Source organism: Leuciscus leuciscus (genome assembly GCF_965113295.1).
Source record: "Leuciscus leuciscus genome assembly, chromosome: 15".
Lineage (NCBI taxonomy): Eukaryota > Metazoa > Chordata > Actinopteri > Cypriniformes > Leuciscidae > Leuciscus > Leuciscus leuciscus.
In genome coordinates this window covers 16,900,438-16,920,736 of record NC_138739.1, presented here as the reverse complement: position 1 = coordinate 16,920,736, position 20,299 = coordinate 16,900,438, and the positions used below count along the sequence as shown (strand labels likewise).

General features: G+C 38.3%; 1 protein-coding gene across 1 annotated transcript; it reads left to right on the top strand.

Annotated features, from left to right (window-relative positions):
* The first annotated feature begins 7,422 nt into the window (after positions 1 to 7,422).
* Positions 7,423 to 9,114, top strand: LOC309476199 (putative nuclease HARBI1). The gene is made up of 3 exons (XM_082139448.1): positions 7,423 to 8,327; positions 8,406 to 8,616; positions 8,715 to 9,114. Exons 1-2 carry the CDS (start codon positions 7,725 to 7,727, stop codon positions 8,607 to 8,609), a joined length of 807 nt encoding a protein of 268 aa, XP_081995574.1. The 5' UTR covers positions 7,423 to 7,724; the 3' UTR covers positions 8,610 to 8,616; positions 8,715 to 9,114.
* Positions 9,115 to 20,299: the final 11,185 nt, after the last annotated feature.

Here is a 20,299-nt window from a genome sequence, read left to right as displayed (position 1 = left end):
TGTGACTGAACTGTAGCGAAGGCTATGAAGAGTGATGAAGTATTGATAAGTTCCCACTACAGCCTCTCATTACAGTGATGTTTACGTTGCTGATTCAACGACTGTACTGTAACATGTTTCAGAATTGCTTAGAGATATTATTCTCAGTTATTTGTTTAATGTTATATATTTGATTTTGAATTAATGACATGGGACTGAATCGTAACTACTTCCATTTTGGGAAAAGCATTTTATGTTTGTTAATCCAAGTCCTGTCAGACTTAAGTAAAGCTAAAACCAAGGGAGGACATTTCATTTGAAAGAAAGGGAGGGATGTAGTGTTGTTAGAATTTGGTAGTATCCCTTTAAGGGACTGAGGAAGTCATGTTGTGGGTTTTACAGTCGGAGTTAGTTGCAACTGCACGAGCTGAGTGAATGCAAAAAAAGTTACCTGTGATGATATCACTGAGAGTTTATTAAAGCCTCAAGTTCAACCGCACAAAACAGTGAGGACATTGAGTTTCTACAGGACTGAAAATATATTTTTCAGTTTTCAGTTTTTTGGGACCGGACAAAGTGGGAAACACTGTAGTAAAAACCAAAGTTCTGCATGGTTGAATTTCGTAGGGAGGAAACACTACCAGGTGGGAGTCAAACTAGATGTACCGCATGGCGGTACAAAATATGACCGCCGCTCAGGCCTGCACTGGCTTTCCACAAAAATAAATGACGTGGAGCAATTTGGCTGTATTGCGTGTTTATGTATATACCTAAAAAAAGTAGTAGTATGTGCATGTCTGTCTGTGTGTGTGTGTATGTGTGTGTGTTTGTGTATGTGTGTGTCTGTGTGTGTGTGTGTGTGTCTGTGCGTGTATGTATGCGTGCGTACATGTGTGTGTGTGTCTGTGCATGTGGATTTGTATGTGTGTGTATGGGTGTGTGTCTGTGCGTGTGGATGTCAGTGTGTGTGCATGCTTGCGTTTGTTTGTATTCCTGCATGTGTGTGTGTGACAGTATCATCCTAAACCAGCAACCCTTCGCTCAACACCACCATCTACAGGCCGATGAGTGTACAGTCACTAAAAGTGCACATAAATGAATTTATTTTATACCCCCCCATGGATGAAATTCTACGAAACTTAGCATACCCCCAGAGGATGTCAAGTTAATCATACACATGAAATATGGTGCAGTTCTGAACATCTCAACTGAAGATAAGGGCGATTAAAGCAGAATAATATTGCATTTTCATTTTTTATGGGAGGGGCGCAAATCACAAATGAGTGATTATGGGCTAGGTTGATGTGGGCCCTTAAGACCAACATACCATAAAAATGTCTTCATCCTCGGTGCCACGGTTCAGGTAGTTATTTAGGAAAAACTGAATTTTTTGGGTTTGGGGGGGCCCAGCGCGGGGGGGGAGTGGCCCCCGGGGACCAAACGAAATTTTTCCGTAAAAGTCTAGTGGGGCTACATGCCCACCAAATTTCATGTTCCCTGGTGTTTCGGTGTCCCTGGTATCGTTGACGAAAAATTCAGTAGATGACAAAAAAAAAAAAAAAAAAAACTTTGACAATCCCTATATGACCGCTTTCGCTAGCTACGCTAGCGGCGGTCATAATAAGGAAGCAACAGACGTGATGCACCGGATTCTCCCTGCTCTCATTGCAGACCTCTCGCTCCAAGCCCGGAATAAGCCAACAACTCAAGGATTGTATTCCTTTGTAAAGGATGCGTTCTTTCCCCCTGCCGTTTGCTTAATGCAACTTGTCCATGAGAAGATCCACCGGCAGTTTTTGCTTTTCCAAAAGAGAAACTGTTTTTTTCTCCCAGGTGGGGGAGGAGGTATGCAATCAATACCAGTCTTTTCCGGGCTGTCCTGTCAATTGCTTAGTGTTCCTAGCTAAGTTAGTTGTTATGTGTGACCTTAGGTCACAGTGCTGAAGACATCCCTGACACAGCTGAAAGAGACCAGCACAGTCAAGGACCGCTGGCAGGCATGGCTCCAATCAGATGCTGGTCTGAAGCCTCTGCAGGATGAGATCCCTGCATATTTCAAAGATGATGTAGGAGGGATTCAAAAACACTGTAAGTATTATAGTGTATGACATACTGTACGAATTAATGTATATGTGTACTCAAGAACTGTTTTATTGACATTAGTTAAAATCTTCTACAAGTGATGGAGCCATTTTTGACTACACTGGTTGAGAACATTGATAGCTGATTCCCAAACACCAGCAGTTTGTCTGCGTTCAGTGTGTTCTCTCCCAGACATACTCTGACAAACTCTGCAGACTATGGGGATGTTGAGATGAGGACAATGGCAGAGCAGTTTCCAAGACTGAGGGAGTCTGATTATATGTCAGAGTGGGACTCCTACAGACTGAGAGTGAGAAGTCCTGATCTGAAGGTACTATACTAATTGCTAACTGTACCACCAACACCAAAACAGTTTTAAAGAATAATTGTATCTTTTTCTCACTTTGCTCTACTTCAGACCAAATCCCTGGAGGAGGTGCTTCTGTGGCTTGTATCTCCAGAATCCTCTGAGCTGTATCCCACCCTGAGCCTTGCAGCTGCAATTGCCCTCACAGCCCCTGTCCAGACTGCGGACATGGAGAGGCTATTTTCTGCACTCAATATTGTAATATATAAACACTGATATAATCTCTGACTCTGTGGTTTCAGAATGTCTATCTATTCACAGAAATGGAAGTTTTCCCCCAAAATAAAACACTCAACTGGTTTCCATCAAAATCTCAAGGGTTTATCTCTTGCAAGGGTTGATTAAGGCAAAAGTATTGTAATTTCCCTACTGTAGCATTAAATAATATACTTATGAAAAAGCCATTTTCATTTATTTTACAGTGCATTTGTTTTACAATATATGGCTATTATTGTCATAGGAATAATACTATTAAATTATTATTATTATTATTATTATTTTCTACTTGTTTGGCTTCGTAAAACATCAGTGTGAATGTAATGTAGACTAAAACACTAAATCATATCTAAAAAGAGGGTTTAGTTCCCTTTAAAGTTCAGGTACAAGTCAACTTTTCTTTGTTCAATTTGTACACTGAACATGGGATGGAGCTCTTAATTTTGAACTCTCAAAATGCACCAGATTAATGAATTTCTTAAGATGTAAAACAATTTGATAACATCCAAACACAGTCTCACAGAATCCTATGTATGACAAATCACAATTCCTGTCTGTATCTATAAGTTTCTTAATGTTCTAATGTTTTTTGTTTGTTTTTGTTTTTAAGGTTAAGACACCATTGCGCAACATACTAAAGAAGAGGCACTTGGATGTGTGTTGCAAACTTGCCATCGATGGACCAGATCAGGAGGCCTTGGACTACAAAGAATGCATGAAGAGGTTTTATAAAATGAAAAATCGGAGGCTGAAATGTTCTGCTTCTGGTTGTGCACTGTGTAGTTGATAATACAATGTTTGAAAAACCTGTAATAGAGCCTCATTTTTCTGGTTGTGAAAATGTGTAAATGAAAGCAAATGGTTGTTGTTATTCAACTACACTGTTGTTAATATGGCCCCCTATGAACTGTAAATAAAAATCGAATTACCTGATTATAAAAATACCTTTAAAAAAAAGCCAGCTGAAAGTGCGGTACAAAAAAACCCCACATTTTATTCTATTTCTCTATGTGTAAAATAAATTCAGACAGATATTTTTATCTGTTTCAAGGAAATAAACAAAATCAAATGTAATAGTATAACCACAAGATGGCAGCATGTTCCTATTTTTGTAGACTGTAACTGTTATAGAAATTAGCAGACTATTTATTTTTTTATTTACCAGGAATTGAAGTTATGACAAAAAGGGAAACAGGAAGTTTTTTTTCTCTCTCTCTCCCTCTTCTATATTGTATATATAAATGACCTACCCTGTTTATTGTCTAATATATAATGGTTGCATTGGGGAAGATATGGTTTTGGTTTGATGGAGAGCTTTTGTCTTTGTTCTGTATGTATGTATGTATGTATGTATGTATGTGAAGTATGTTTTTCCTGAGGTCCCCTCGAAAACGAGATGTCACATCTCAAGGGGTTTTCCTCTTAACAATAAATTTGACAAAAGTGTCACATATATTTTAAAAATCAGTTTGATTTTAAAATAAATTAAGATGATATGTTGGGAAATGAGGGCTGAATGAATTTAAAATGTACTATATTTCACATCAACATGTTTGTTTTCTTTAAAATGTAAGATTAATTTATGACACACTGAAAACAATTTGGAGTAGGATTTACTTGAAAAAAGCTAGGCAACTTTTTCCACTCAGAAAATGATAGTAAATTTACAAAGATTTGCCAAGTAAAAACCTAAACATATTTATCAGTAGCTTTAATTAGAAATCTTTAAGTTAAATTTACTTGGAATATGGAATTAAGTAAACTTTACTTAACCTAGTTAAGTGAAAGTAACAAAGAAAATAAGTCATTTTAACTTGGCTAGTAAAAGGTTGATTATTATCGATTTAATTGAAATTTCCTTAACATTACATTTCACTCAAACAATAATATTGAATTATACCAGTCATTTATAGTATGTGTTTTACTTATATTATTTAAGTAATTTATACTACATCATGTCAGATGTTAAGCATCATGTGAATGCCAAGACCTCAATACTTGGTAGACAATACACAATGACGGTAACATTTGATGGATCGTTTTTGTGTTTGAATGTGTCATTTTGAGCAGAAAATTTACTCAAAATGTCACAAAATGGCAAGTTACTAATCCTGACAACAAAAGCAATGATAAAACAGTGTAAATACAGCTGGAAACCAGTGAAAAAAGAACCTCATTAATTATTCAAGGCCCAGTGCATGATGGGAACCCCAGTATCAGAAAAGTTGAGTAATTTTTACTTAATTTTATTGAGTTGATATTTACGCTTTCATTTCTACTCGCTTGAATTAAGTACTGATATGGAATTTACTTAGTTTTTTTAAAATTCTTGCCTGAACTAACTTTTTCATGTAAATTACATTGTTTTTTTTCAGTAGTATTTACTTCACCAAAAAATCATTTTTTACAGTGCACTAAACAATATTTTCATATTAATTATACACTATTTATGTCCCCATAAAATAATAAAGAGAAATAAATGTTGTTTAATTAAAACGAATAACAATAATAATAACATTATATATAATAATAATAGAAAAAAGAGTGGGATTAGGGGTTTAGAGAGAGAGAGAGAGAGAGAGAGAGAAAGAGAGAAAGAGAGAGAGAGAGAGAGAGAGAGAGAGAGAGAGAGAGAGAGAGAGAGAGAGAGAGAGAGAGAGAGTTTGAATGACAAAATAGAGGCATAGAACCATTTAGGACGCTGTCAAAAAAGTTTAATACAATTAGTTTAAAGGGTTAGTTCACCCAAAAATGAAAATTCTGTCAGTAATTACTCACCCTCATGTTGTTCCAACCGCGTAAGACCTTCGTTCGTCTTCGGGACACAAATTAAGATATTTTTGATGAAATCTGAGTGCTGGATCACTCCTCCTTAGGCTGCTAGGTGACCGAAACTTGCTGGCCCAGAAAAGTTATTAAAGAGATCGTTAATATAGTCCAAGTGACTACAGTGGCTCAATCTTAAGTATATCAAGCGACGAGAATACTTTTTGTGCGCAACTTATTGGTCATATACTTTTTACAGTGAAATTTAACTAAATGATCTCATGGGTCTTTGTGGCTGTTGTGGTTCATGGTCATAGTGGCACCAGTAATGTGGCATAAAAATGATTTTGACATGGTACTTTTACTTTAAATGCATATTATACATCATGCACAGTTTCCCTAATGCTACCGCATGGTGGTGGTGCAGGGGTTTAGGCCTGATGATCGCTGTTTGCAGCTAAAAAATTTTTTTTATTATTATTATTATTTATTTTTTTATTCATTGGCATATTTAATGCTTACTTTATAGGTCGCTGCTGGAGAAGATATTATTGAGGTCAGCAGGGGGCGCTCTCCTTGCAGAAGTCTAAGGGTGCTTCTCATTTCTTATTTGTGCATCCTCGTTTCCTTTCCTCGCTTCCTTTCCTCGCGTCTCAGCTCCGCTTCCTGTAGGATGCGAGGGAAGGCTGCAAGGACGGAGGAATCGAATGTAACTTTTTTTTAGACATTGGAATACTTGATCACTCAAGCGTTACTTCATCGCGTCATCAGCAGCGCTCAGAGGATCTGCCCTTATGTTGTTGAAGTTTGTTTATTAAAGAAATTCATAATAAATAATAATAAAGCAAGATACCCTGTTGAAATATGTGAGATGTGTGGTTTATATAAACGGCAAAGGTAAAGTATAAATTAAAATGATTGTGACCGATGTGAAGGGGGAGGAGAATTAGACGTGCGTTTAAGTCGATAAAACTCTTCCGCATAGGATACACCTGTGTATCCTCGCTCATGACTCCTCGGGAAGCCTCCTTACTCAGCTATTCCCAAACTGTGGTCCGTGAGGGTACTGCAGGTGGTCCGTGGAAAGGCAAAATAAAATATAAAATCATATATTTTTTACCTTAATTTTACCAGGAAATTCCCATAAAATAAAAAAGAAAGAATAATATGTAGGCCTATATTGATATAACATTTTAATTAAATTGTCAAGTTATTGTGTGATTACTAAAATAGCCTAGTGGTGTTCGGCCTTGACATTCAAGTTCAGTGCCGTTAGAACCACAACATTGGTTCGGTGGATAGCAACAGGTTCTCTGAAGAGAAAAGGACAGAGGCAAATATGTTCTCATTATCACATCACACGCATAGCCTTTAATGGTGCGTTCACACCGGACAAAATTTCGCTTCAAACTTTTGTTTTTACGCGCGTCAATTTCGCTCTGGACGCGCGAATTGATACAAAGTGGTCAAGCGTATCACTAGACGCGGTATAGGCGTCTTTTTGAATTTGACGCGCTATTCGCGTCCGGTGTGAACGCACAGTTAGGCATAGGCAGTAACGTGTTTATAAATGGAATGAATAAGGCCTGTTATTATTTTAATTTCCAGTTAGTTTCTTGATCTCGCGTTTCTGAAATGTTTTCCAGATGTTCTGTTAAGTGGACAAACTCAAGCCTAGGTACTTTTTGAGGACTTGTAAAACTAAAATTGAATATTAATAATCCCCTAAAATCGCCAAAGGTTTTGAAATGTTGACTATATTCCAGTGTTCTGTATAGATTTCATACTCCATTGCTATGGAAATAAGCCTGTTGTTCAAATGAACCTGATTATGCCCTCGGGCGCTTGAGTAAATAAATAAATAAAATATGTGGCAGCCGTTGTGTGCAGTAAACTTTCTTTAAACAAACCAAGTATGTATATAATTATTCATGTAATATGTATAATGTGCATTGTATTAAAAAATAATTGGAGTTTTGATATTTAAATTTGTCTTAAGTTAGAATAATGCTTTTATCTGTTAAACACTTATTCTAATGTACTAATTATATTATGTATTTGTTCTCTACTTTTCCTTAACCAGACCAGACCCCGTTACTGCAGGATTAACCTGAGTGTCCCAGTTTTGGACCGTTTCTTCAGCCAGGAAGATCCCCGACCAGACTTTCGGCTGAGCAGGGAGTCTCTGGCAGTGTTGCAGAACCTCCTGAACCAGGAGAGAAGACATGGGTGGGGTGCTACAATAGAGACCCTGGTGTTTCTCTTCTGGTTGGCCTGTGGAGCATCCTACAGGGTGGTCTCAAGAGTGTTTGGGATGCCCCGGTCCACCGTCCACTACATTGTCCACCGAGTGACTGAGGAGGTGGTGGCCATTCGCCACAAGGTCATCTTCCTCCCGAAGACCCCGGAGCACCTGGAAGAAGTGTCCCGCGGGTTTGCAGGGCTGGCACGCCACAGAGCTTTTATCAAAGCTGCAGGTGCCATCGACGGCTGTCACATCCGCATCAAGCCTCCGAGCGGCCCTGATGGTCAGTGCTACAGAAACAGGAAACTGTTTCCATCCATAATCCTTCAGGCTGTTTGTGACCATCAGGGCCGCTTCATCGATACGTACGTGGGCTGGCCTGGATCGGTGCACGACTCCAGGGTGCTCCGCCACAGCCCACTGTACGCTCAGTCATCCTACCCTCCTCCAGGGCATTTCATCTTGGCCGATGGAGGATATCCATGCCTCCAACGGCCTCTCCCCCTCATCACTCCTTACAAGAGGCAGGTGCAAGGTGTGGGAGCCCAGCGCTTTAACAGCCATCATTCCAGGGCACGCTCCATTATAGAGCGTGCTTTTGGAATGATGAAGACAAGGTTCCGGTCCATCTTCCTGCAAGCGCTGGAGGTGCACTACACCTTTGTTCCTCATGTAAGTTACCAGCCAGTGTTATATTAAATATTTTTTTTTCAATATCACAATATACTAAATTTATATATGCTATTGCAGGTTGTGACAGCATGCACCATCCTCCACAACATCTGCCTCAGTGCCGGAGACGTGTTGGCACCTGAGGATGAGCCTGAGGACGATGTGGAGGAAGATGAGGGGGAGGCTGACATGGAGGCCGTCAGCAGTGCTCAGTGGCGGGACCAACTCTGTGCTGAGGTGTCTGCCCTGGAGGTTGTACCACCAGGTCATGACTACCTTTAACAAGCAAGTAAACAATAACTTTAATATCTTATTTAAAAAGTACTTTGTCATGAAAGGATTGGATTCAATTTCTCCTGTTTACATATTTATTAATGCATGTTACAGATGTGACAGCCGTTGATTGAGTCGCTCTGCAAACCCTGCTGGTGGACGATGTAGTGGACAATGGGAGGAGACATCCTGAAGCTCTCTGCAGACCACCCTGTGATGTTTCACTCCCCAACCAGAGGACCAGCCACGGATCCCTGCTGCACTCCATCCATGTCTCTCATCCTTTCAGCGGCTCCAGCAACACTGCCAGGGACTCCCGTTGTAATTAAACATAAAAATGGTCCAATACCTGGTCACTCAGATTAATCCTGCAGTGATTTGTTAAAATCTGTTGTCCTGTAAATAGTTCTGTAAATAGTTTCTGTATGTTCTTGAATTTTGTTACCTCAATTTTGTTTTCTGAATGTTATTAAATAATTATACACTTAATTTTCTTTACAAATGTTCCTTTTACTTTGAAAAGTATGGAACATAAAAAAGAAATACAATGAATGAGAAGTATTTCTTTCAAACAATTTATTTCAAACAACTGAAGCTAACAATGGAAAAAATGTCCTAAAACCTCATCCATTTGGACAAACCAGGGCCAAGTAGCAGCAGTGGGCTTCCCACTCCCTCCCTCTCCTGACCCTGGATACTTGCATTCCTAAAAGACAAGTAAAAATCTAAACTGTTCACAAAACATGTAAGCTTAAACCTAGGATTTTTTTTAACTGTTACTAACAAAAATATTATTTTCTATATATGGACATACTTTATATTTCTTTTTTAAATTGTCCCACTTTTTCTTTGCTTGGGCTGGTGTACCAGACAGGCCCATCTTCTCCAAAACTATCCTAATGTAGGAGAAAAAGAGAAAATATTGGAATTGTGTTAATCACAGATATCAAAACGACAATTGTGGAACAATACTGTACAGAATTATACTACAAAATGACAAAACAAGAGAAGTAAAAAAATGTTTCAGCTGTTTAATGACTGCAGGAAATGTTATCTGTACTGCACAAAACAAAAAAGAAACAAAACTGCCTTGATATTACAATGGGATTTCTAAATAGATTTATTCCTGTACCTCCATCCCACAGTGGCAGAGTTCTTTGCTCCGGTGAAGAGCTCATCGTTCTCTCCCCGGAGCTTTATAAACACTTCTGTCTGCTCTTTCATCCCTAAAAGCGTTAAAAACAGCTTCAATCACTAACAAATTAGCTGTGTGTAAGGGGATATTCACACAGGCAGTAAGGAAGAAGCTAGTTTACGAAAGTAATGTTTTTTTTTTTTTACATATAAACGTACAAATGTAAAAAAATGCTTAACGCTAAAACAAAATGCCTAACTAGACAACCACTGAAAAAATATATTTTTTTGAAAAGCCAGTTTTTAAAAAACTTACATCGAAAAGCATACTCCTCTCCCACTCCGCTACCGCTCGCTTCGTCTGCCATTACGCTCTGCCGAAAAGAATTATGGGATAGGTAGGACGGGAAAGGATCCACCACACCCATCCTTCCAATTCGGGGAAAAGGAGGACCTATTTGTGGGCCGCATTTGATGGATCCTACGAATTTGGACAGCCTTCGTCACGCATAGACTGTAAAAAATATGGACAAAGCGTCTGTGACGTCACCCATAGACTTCTGAAGAACGGTTTTGAGGCCGTTTATGGGGGGTATGGGCGGCGCCATATTTCAATACAAATGTTCAGAAAGGATAACTTACAGGTATGATTTGTTGTGTCAGATCATGGCCGAGACGTCAAATTTCAGGAATTCCACTCGGCGCAGCCTATGCTCGTTGTCAGCTGTCAATCAAGCAGTCAATCGCGCCCTTATTTGTCATACATTTTATATCTAAATACGATCTAAACTAACGAGTTAGAAAAAAATTCACCCCCCTCACAGTTGTCAGGCACTCGGAACCTATCGAAAAATACAATAAAAGTCCATGGGACCAACCTGTAAAAACATGAATTTATGCTGTGAAAACGGATATTTTAACATGGGGGTGTATGGACATTTGCTCCCTTTTGGGACCTGCCCCTAGCGGATTTTCGATGTATTGCAGTTTTTCGCACTTCCGGGTAGGCTTCATTTTTCAGATTAGAATGTTGCCGCTTGTCGTCACGGCGCTGTGACGTAACATCCTTCAAATGAGTACTCCGAAGGATGTAGACCCTGAATTTGGACACAGCCTGTCAAGTCAAGTCAAGTCAAGTTTATTTGTATAGCGCTTTTCACAATACAGATTGTATCAAAGCAGCTTCACAGTATTAAATTAAAATAATACAACAAAGTTTGTTTCAAGAGGAATTTATTGATTGATAAAATTAAATTAAATATCCCCAAAATATCCCCAACTGAGCAAGCCAAAGGCAACAGTGGCAAGGAACCGAAAAACTTCATCAAGTGACCTAATGGTGTCCTAAAACTCCATCAGGTGACCTAATGGAGAAAAAAAAACCTTGGGAGAACCCAGGCTCAGTCGGGGGCCAGTTCTCCTCTGGCATTTATGAGCTAGAGGCCGGATTGTAGTTTGAACTGTAGGATTATATGAATGCCTGGCTGAAGAGATGCGACTTTAATCTAGTTTTAAACTGGGAGAGCGAGTCTGAGCAACGAACAGTATCAGGAAGACTATTCCAGAGTTTTGGAGCCAAATGTGAGAATGCTCTCCCTCCTTTGGTGGTTCTGGATATCCTAGGTATGACCAAAAGCCTTGAATTTAGTGATCTTAAAGAGCGCGATGGATTATAGGGTGATAAAAGATCCGTTAAATAGACTGGAGCTAAGCCGTTTAGGGCTTTATAGGTCAGTAGCAATACCTTGTAATTAATACGGAACTTTATAGGTAACCAATGCAGTGATGATAAAATCGGTGTTATATGATCATATTTTCTTGATCTCGTAAGAACTCTAGCGGCGGCATTTTGGACTAACTGTAGCTTGTTTATTGAGGATGCAGGACAACCAGCTAGTAAAGCATTACAGTAATCCAGTCTCGAGGTCATGAATGCATGAACTAACTTTTCTGCATCAGAAACTGATAGCATATTACGTAGCTTAGCAATGTTTCTAAGGTGGAAAAATGCTGTTTTTGTAACATATGAAATATGATTTTCAAAAGACAGGTTGCAATCGAGTATGACACCCAGGTCTTTTACTGTAGAGGATAAAGTAACAGGACATCCTATGATGTTAAAGTTGTATTGTGCGATGTTTTGTGGGCGGTTTTTTGAACCGATAAGTATTACCTCTGTCTTGTCTGGATTTAATAAAAGAAAATTACGGGTCATCCAATCTTTTATATCTTTAACACACTCTGTCAATTTGGAAAATTTTGCGTTTTCATCCGGCCGTGATGAAATATATATTTGAGTGTCATCAGCATAACAATGGAAACTAATTCCATGTTTCCTTATAATATTTCCAAGTGGCATCATATATATTGAAAATAACAGAGGGCCTAACACAGATCCCTGCGGCACTCCATAGTTTACTGGAGTTATGATCGATTTTTCTCCATTTAAATAGACAAAATGGTAGCGGTCAGATAGGTATGATTTGAACCAGCTTAGTGCTTGTCCTTGAACACCAGTATAATTTTGTAGTCGATCTAAGAGTAATGTATGATCTATAGTATCGAACGCAGCACTAAGATCAAGTAAAAACTAGTATTGAGATACAGCCTTGGTCAGAAGCTAAAAGTAAATCATTTGTGATTTTAACGAGCGCAGTTTCAGTGCTATGATGCGGTCTGAATCCAGACTGAAACTTTTCATAGATCTCATTTTGTTGCAAGAAAGAGCCCAGTTGAGCGGACACCACTTTTTCTAATATTTTAGACATAAATGGAAGATTTGAAATGGGTCTATAATTTGCTAGATTATTATGATCTAATTGTGGTTTCTTAATGAGAGGTTTTTAACTGCCAGTTTAAATGTTCTTGGAACATGACCTAAAGATAAAGACGAGTTAATAATATTGAGGAGAGGATCTTCCACTACAGGTAACACTTCTTTCAGTAGTTTAGTTGGTATAGGATCTAATAAACATGTTGTTGTTTTAGATGAAGTGATAAGTTTATTTAACTCTTTTTGTTCTATAGTTGTAAAGCACTGTAATTGTTCTTTCGGGGTGATAATTGAAGCTGAATTATAAGGCGCGATTGAAGATTGAACGTTTACAATTGTGGTTCTGATGCTTTCTATTTTCTCAGTGAAGAAGTTCATGAAATCATTACTACTGAACTGTAACGGGATATTTTGTTCGGGTGACGTCTGTTTATTTGTTAGTCTAGCCACGGTGTTAAATAAAAACCTTGGATTGTTTTGGTTGTTTTCTATTAGTTTGCGGAGGTGCTCAGCCCTGGCCGCTTTTAGGGCCTTTTTATAACGTGACATACTGTCTTTCCACGCGATTCTAAAGACCTCTAAATTAGTTTGTAAAAATACGGGTTTCTCTCTTTAAAACATGCGTAGTATTGTTATACCATGGTGCTTTATTTTTCTCTCTGACCTTTTTTAATTTAATAGGTGCAACCACATCCAATGTTCTAGAGAGAATGGTGCTCATAGTGCTAGTTAGTTCTTCTAGTTCATCTGTTTGTTTGGGTTCAGGCAGCAGCTGAGACATTAGATAAGCAATTTGAGAAATTATCTATGGTGGATGGGAGGATTGTTCTGCCTGGTTGATAACGCGACGCCGCATGACATATTACAGCAGTACGTAATATGCAAGTTACCATGTAGTGATCAGTGACTTCATCACTTTGTGGAATGATATCTATATCGGTTGGATCGGTTCCATGTGATATAATTAAATCGAGTGTATGATTAAGACGATGTGTTGGTCCGGTGACGTTTTGCTTGACCCCAAATGAATTTAATACATCTGTAAACGCAGCTCCTAACGCATCATTTGGATTATCTACGTGTATGTTAAAATCTCCAACAATTAGTGCTTTATCGACATTGACTAATAGGTCTGAGAGAAAATCTGCAAACTCTTTTAGGAAATCAGCGTAAGGCCCTGGCGGTCTATATACGGTAGCCAAGGCTAGAGATAATAGGGATGTTTTTCTAACATCTAAGAGCGTAACATTTAGTACAAGTACTTCAAATGAAATAAACTTATAACCCGTTTTCTGGGTAACATTTAGAATATCTTTATAAATGGTTGCAACACCTCCGCCACGACCAATCAGACGGGGCTCATGCTTATAACAGTATCCAGGAGGAGTAGACTCATTAATACCGAAATAATCATTTGGTTTAAGCCAGGTTTCAGTAAGGCAAAGTATATCGAAGCTATTATCTGTGACTATTTCATTTACAATAACTGCCTTAGGTGTGAGTGATCTAATGTTTAGAAGACCTAGCTTTAGAAATAGTTTTTGTTTACTAATAGCAACATTTTCTGTTTTAATAACAATTAGATTTTTCCTAGATCCTGCATTAGATTTATTATTTGATCTCACTAAACGAGGAATAGACACGGTTTCTATGCAATGTTCTACACTAGTATTTATATCAGTTGAATTGGTGCAGCAGAGACTATGATTTGGACTTTTGGTTACTAGTCAAAGGGTATTTAACATTTTGGAGATGTTATCTGACAGAAGATCCGCTCCGAATCTGCTTGGGTGTAAGCCATCAGCACGGAAAAGCCTAGGACGCTCCCAAAACAGATTCCAATTATTTACAAAGAGCAGTTTCTGCTCATTGCACCATGACATTAACCATTCATTTAGCGCAAATAATCTGCTGAACTTTTCATGCCCTAGTCGGTACGTGGGAAGCGGTCCTGACACAATGATCGTTGTTTCAGGCGATGTGCTGCGTACCGTATCGATTAGATTCCTGAAGTCTTTCTTCAGAATCTCCGTCTGGCGCAGCCTGATGTCGTTCACTCCCGCGTGCAGGACCACAGTTCCGACGCGCTTGTCACCGTTCAGGATCTCGGGAACGCGAGCAGCGATTTCAGAAACACGAGCACCAGGAAAGCAGTGACTTTGCACCTTACTTTTACCTAACGTAGCGTGTACATGCCGAACGATGGAATCGCCGATGATCACAGCATCGCGTTCTGTTTCGCGTAGAGGGGAGAAGCGGTTTTGTGTCGATAACTCGAAAACCGGGAGGGTCGGAGAAAGTCTTGGTCTAAACCTGACTCGCGTCTTCCGCTGCGGAACCACCCAGGCTTCATGGTGGCGTGTTGGAGCCGGAGTGAACGAGACCATGGCTGATTTCGACCGATGCTGAGGAACGCACGGAGTTTTTTTTTAGGTTTTTTAGTGGTAGGGGTGTAGAGTAGACGCACGATAGGCAAAAAAAAAAAAAAAAAAAAAAAAAAAAATGTTTGTTTATAAGTGAGTGTGGAGAAGACGCGTTCAGCCGTGATCCACGGACGTAACCTTTAAGAGTATGCAGCGTTGGATCACTAATAGGCTTGAGACGCGTCTGCTCAACAGTCCGCGTTGTAACAATGAGGTTTGAGCAGTAACATTAGTGCTTCTCAGTGAGGAAAAGTAGAAAATGTTCGTTGTAAGCGAGTTTAAAGAGAAAAATCAAGAATTATAAATCAAACCGATAGAGCTCCAAAAACAACAACGCATTCAGACGCAACGCATGATAATAACAGGACAAGACATTACTCACCGTGTTTGTTGAGTGTTTCTTACTCACCTGAGCTTTTCTGAACTCAAAGGCGCGAGCGCGCGAGAGAAAATAAATAAATAAAAATAGCTGAGCGCACACGGGTGGCGCGTTTACAGGCTAGCGAATTACTAGCGTGTTGTGCTAGTAGTAACGTAAGCTAGCGATGTCAGGGTTGGGTAAGCTGTATTTAGTAGTAATATAAACAACTAGAAATTGTAGTAAATGATGGTTCAAAACAAGGAAATACGAGGCTAAGACGGAGCTTACAGCACCGAAGCAGACACACTCACAGCAGGCAGCGAGAAAAATCAAGAATTATAAATCAAATCGATAGAGCTCCAAAAACAACAACGTATTCAGACGCGACGCATGATAATAACAGGACAAGACATTACTCACCGTGTTTGTTGAGTGTTTCTTACTCACCTGAGCTTTTATGAACTCAAAGGCGCGAGCGCGCGAGAGAAAATAAATAAATAAAAATAGCTGAGCGCACACGGGTGGCGCGCGTTTACAGGCTAGCGAATTACTAGCGTGCTGTGCTAGTAGTAACGGAAGCTAGCGATGTTGGGTAAGCTGTATTTAGTAGTAGTATAAACAACTAGTAATTGTAGTAGATGATGGTTCAAAACAAGGAAAATACGAGGCTAAGACGGAGCTTACAGCACAGAGCAAACACACTCACAGCAGGCAGCGAGGCAGACAGGAGCGTCTGTCCATCCTTCCGTCCTTCCACATTTTTAAAATAACTTTATCAAGCTAACATCCAAGGCTTTTTTGTTTTATTTTTTATTTTAGGTATTTAAAGGGCACCTATTATGCAAAATTCACTTTTACATGGTGTTTGAACATAAATGTGTGTTGGCAGTGTGTGAGCAAAACCACCCTAGCCCTCATAAGGTCTTCGTTTCCTTTTACAAATCTGGTCTTTGGGGTCTATATGACCCCAACAATTGATAGAGAAATTGTACAAAAAATATACATTTTTAATTATACAAATAATATATGTTTTTTTTTTTGTTTACTTCTCATCTATTCATTAATGCTGTGTTTTGGGGGATATGAAGTACTTTTTTACCTATTTACTGCAAAATTCCTCAACTACACCCTTAGCATACATATGAAATATAATTTTTTTATGAAAAAAACATTAATGATGATCAAATTTAACAATGAGTTGTTTCTGGATATTGATCTAGGTGTTAGATGCATAATTCTGCCATCTGCTGGTTAGATGTTTTTTTGTAGCTAATATAGTTTTAGCCACAAAGTGTAATTACCATATACTTCCAGCAGAGGCCCCATAGAGATCCATTCATTTTTCTGGATGTGACTTAATGTTCTTATAATAGCTTTTTTAATGAATTACATATTTAAACATTTTAAAATACATTAAATCAGTATTTTGTCAAAGTTTAGAAATGTTTTTTGTTGTTGTTTGAGGTCTTTTGAAGTGTCTTGTTATTGCAATAATGCTATATAAATTTGCAATAATATCTTTATTGTTTGTTTGTGTTTGTCTCTCTGTGTGTATTTGATCTGTGTGTAGTCATGTTCTTTCCACGTTGCATTTGTGCTCTCATACCATACCTTCAATTATGTGTGAAATTTTTTAGATTTATGCAGAAATTATTGATTTTATTTCACAATTTCAGTAAAAATGCTCTCTATTGCAGTCACACCCTTTCTCTGTCTATGTGTGTATTTTTGTCTGTGTCTGTGTGGGCGCATATGTGTCTGTGATAATGTTCATTCCACATTACATTAGTGCTCTAGTACCAGGCCTTCATTTATGTGTGAGAATTTTCAGATTTATGCTGGAATTATTGATTTTATTTGTCAATTTCTATAAAAATGCTTTCTTTTGGAGTCAGACCTGTGTGTGTGTTTGTGTGCGCGAACATGTGTGTGTGCAAGTGGTCATGTTTGTTCCACATTTCATTTGTGCTCTAGTACCAGGACTTCATTGTGGTATTGAAATTTTCAGATTTATTCTGGATTTATAGATTTTTTTTGACAAATGAAAAATAAAAAACATTTTTTCTTCGATTTTCCCATTCATTTCAATGTGGGGTCATATTGACCCCAAGGGACAGATTTGTAAAAAAAAATTTTTACATACCTTTAGAACGACCGAATCAAGCCCAGTTTTTTTCTGTGTGTATAGATAGGTAATGTAGAAAAAGTGACAAAATTTAATTCCACTGAGATGAAGGGAACCATTTTTTTTTATTAAAGAAAAGTCGCTTGGGGTCATATAGACCCCAAGGCCCAATTGAGGGCTAGAATGATAAAAATCCACCCAGTAGTTTTTTTTTACTATCTCAATAAATCACAAGCACTGTCTCAGAACGCCCTGTTCTAGATTTCCCTCACTGTGACGTAGAAATGCGCTAAGCCCCACCGACGCGGTTTGATTGACAGTCTGGTTTTGGCATAGACCCCGCCCTCGGTGATCTGCATCCTCCATTGTTTCAACGACAGCCGGTGTGTAATGTCTCATAAGAAGTGTAACTTAGGTGTTCTGTTGTGGAATTTAAGAATGGACATAGTAGTCTTCACTGACATCAGAGCCACTGAAAACGCAGCGGGTGGATTTTATTTATGAAGAAACGGCGCCACTTAAACTTCCTTCATTTTCTGACTGACTGTTTAGTGAACGAGGGTCAAAGTTAATCAAGTGTGGATCATACAGTTCGCGTTTCAACGTCACCTCCAGAAGTGTATTTTATGATTTTTGAGCAAATAGTCATTTCAATCGATGTCAGCCAGTTCAACAACAAATGCGTCATAGATGTCTCAGCAAACAACGTCAGACAGTTTTATGTCACTTAGGCTATCATTTTTGCAGCAATTACAAATGTAAATAAATTAAGGTCTCCATAGACAGTATATAAACGTCTATCTCCCTCCCCTTAAGAAAAAAATAAATAAATCGTTTGTACTTAGCAAACGTTATCACAGTACTTGTGTGTGTGTGTGTGTGTGTGTGTGTGTGTGTGTGTGTGTGTGTGTGTGTGTGTGTGTGTGTGTGTGTGTGTGTGTGTGTAGTTTCAAAAAATTGCGCGAACGTTATCACAGTTCGTGTGTGTGTGTGTTGCACATCCATAATTGCAAAGGGGACGCGATTAAAACTTTGTAAGTACATAAATGTATCAAATAACCATTCCGAGGTCCATTCTCATTCGTGTCTCTTCATCATCTGGGTCCAGCAGCAGGGCGGGGATATGCAGCTCATTAACATTTAAGGTGGTACACTCCAAAACAGCTCTTTTTAAAACAGGCCCCAAAAATGACATTTTCAAATGGTTATAATAAATTAACTGTGGGGTATTTTGTGCTGAAACTTCACAAATGCATTCTGGGGACACCCAAGACCAATATTACATCTTGTAAAAAGGGATATAATAGGTGCCCTTTAATAATTAATTTTCAATTCTGTTCAATTCAAGGAATTGAATTTAAAATTAGATAAAAGGAATTCTAAATTGTCACAACAATGGCACACACAAGTAGCACATCAGCAGTGAATTAACTAATTACACACACAAAAAATGCAAGTTTATGTAAAATGTTCAAAATTAGAAAAATACTGCCAATTACTTATACAAATTATATTAATTGTATTCTTATTTACTAAATATATTAACAAACTTATTATTTGTTTAACCATAAAACAATGATCTGTATTTTCGCTCAATGTATTTATGAAGAACATTCACTGTCTGATATGTCAATTGAATTCACTCCATACTTTTTTCTAAGATGTTTTGGGGTTGTCAAGTAATTAATTAGATATGGTAAATGGACTGCATTTATATAGCGCTTTCACAGACCTATGGCCACCAAAGCGCTTTACATAGCCTCACATTCACCCATTCACTCACCCATTCATACACCGACAGCGGTGTCAGCCATGCAGGGCGCCATCCAGCTCGTCGGGAGCAGCTGAGGTTAGGTGTCTTGCTCAAGGACACCTCGACACTTGGTCAGGTGGAACCGGGGATTGAACCACCAACCTTTCGGTTTGTAGACAACCTACATGAACCACTGAGCCACTGCCGCCCCAGATGACTGAGTTTGTTGCGTGTTCTAATAATTAATTGTAATTGAAATCAATTACACACAGAAACACTGTGAGAAATATAAAAGAATTTGTTATTGTTGTTATCATTAGAATTATATTATTCTTTTGTGATTATTTAGCCTATTTGTATAGACCGTTGCACCAAGGTGTAGAGCACAGTGATTTTTATCTATATTCTTACCTTGTCTTTTATTTTCCTTGTCATTTTCTGTATTTCTGCAATTAACTTCCTAATGCATATTGTGTATTGTATTGTCTTCTTGTCAAAAGAAGAAAAAAGATAATCGTCTAGTCCAAACAGCAGGTGGCGGTAATGCTCGTTTTTAGTTTGTGATCCGCCGTAAAGAAGAAAACGAAAAAGGCCAATTGGGGGCTTTATAATTTTAAAACAAGCAGGAAATTAATTGAAGTCATGCCAAATTTGAGTGACGACATTGAGGAGTTGAATAATATGATTATTAACATAATACATGAGTCAGCAGAGGAAACAATAGGTAAATCATCTGGAGCAAAGAAGAAGAAAATGGTACCATGGTGGTGGTCTGATGAGTGTAGAGAGGCTGTTAAAAACAGGAATAAAGCCTTTAAAATTGTTCAATCTAATTATTCATTTGATAATTTATTGGAGTATAAAAGAGCACAGGTGTTACCCATAAAATGATAACATTAACTTGGATCTTGAAGTCGTGGTTTGCACACTAGCATAACGTACATTAGCTTGTAGATTTTACGGTCACTGAATACTTGCAGAATTAAATGAAGATACCAGCATTGTCATTTAATTAAAGCCCATATTTCAAATAACGTTTGCTTGTTACAAGCAAACGTTATTTGAAATATGGGCTTTAAGTAACGTTAAATGACAATGCTGGTATCTTCATTTAATTCTGTAAGTTAGCT

Bases quoted from the DNA above. Each gene is read 5' to 3' on its own strand.
- LOC309476199 (XM_082139448.1), top strand. From the start codon at position 7,725: ATGCCCCGGTCCACCGTCCACTACATTGTCCACCGAGTGACTGAGGAG. The intron at 8,328-8,405 runs GTAAGTTACCAG...ATGCTATTGCAG, and splicing joins ACTACACCTTTGTTCCTCAT to GTTGTGACAGCATGCACCAT.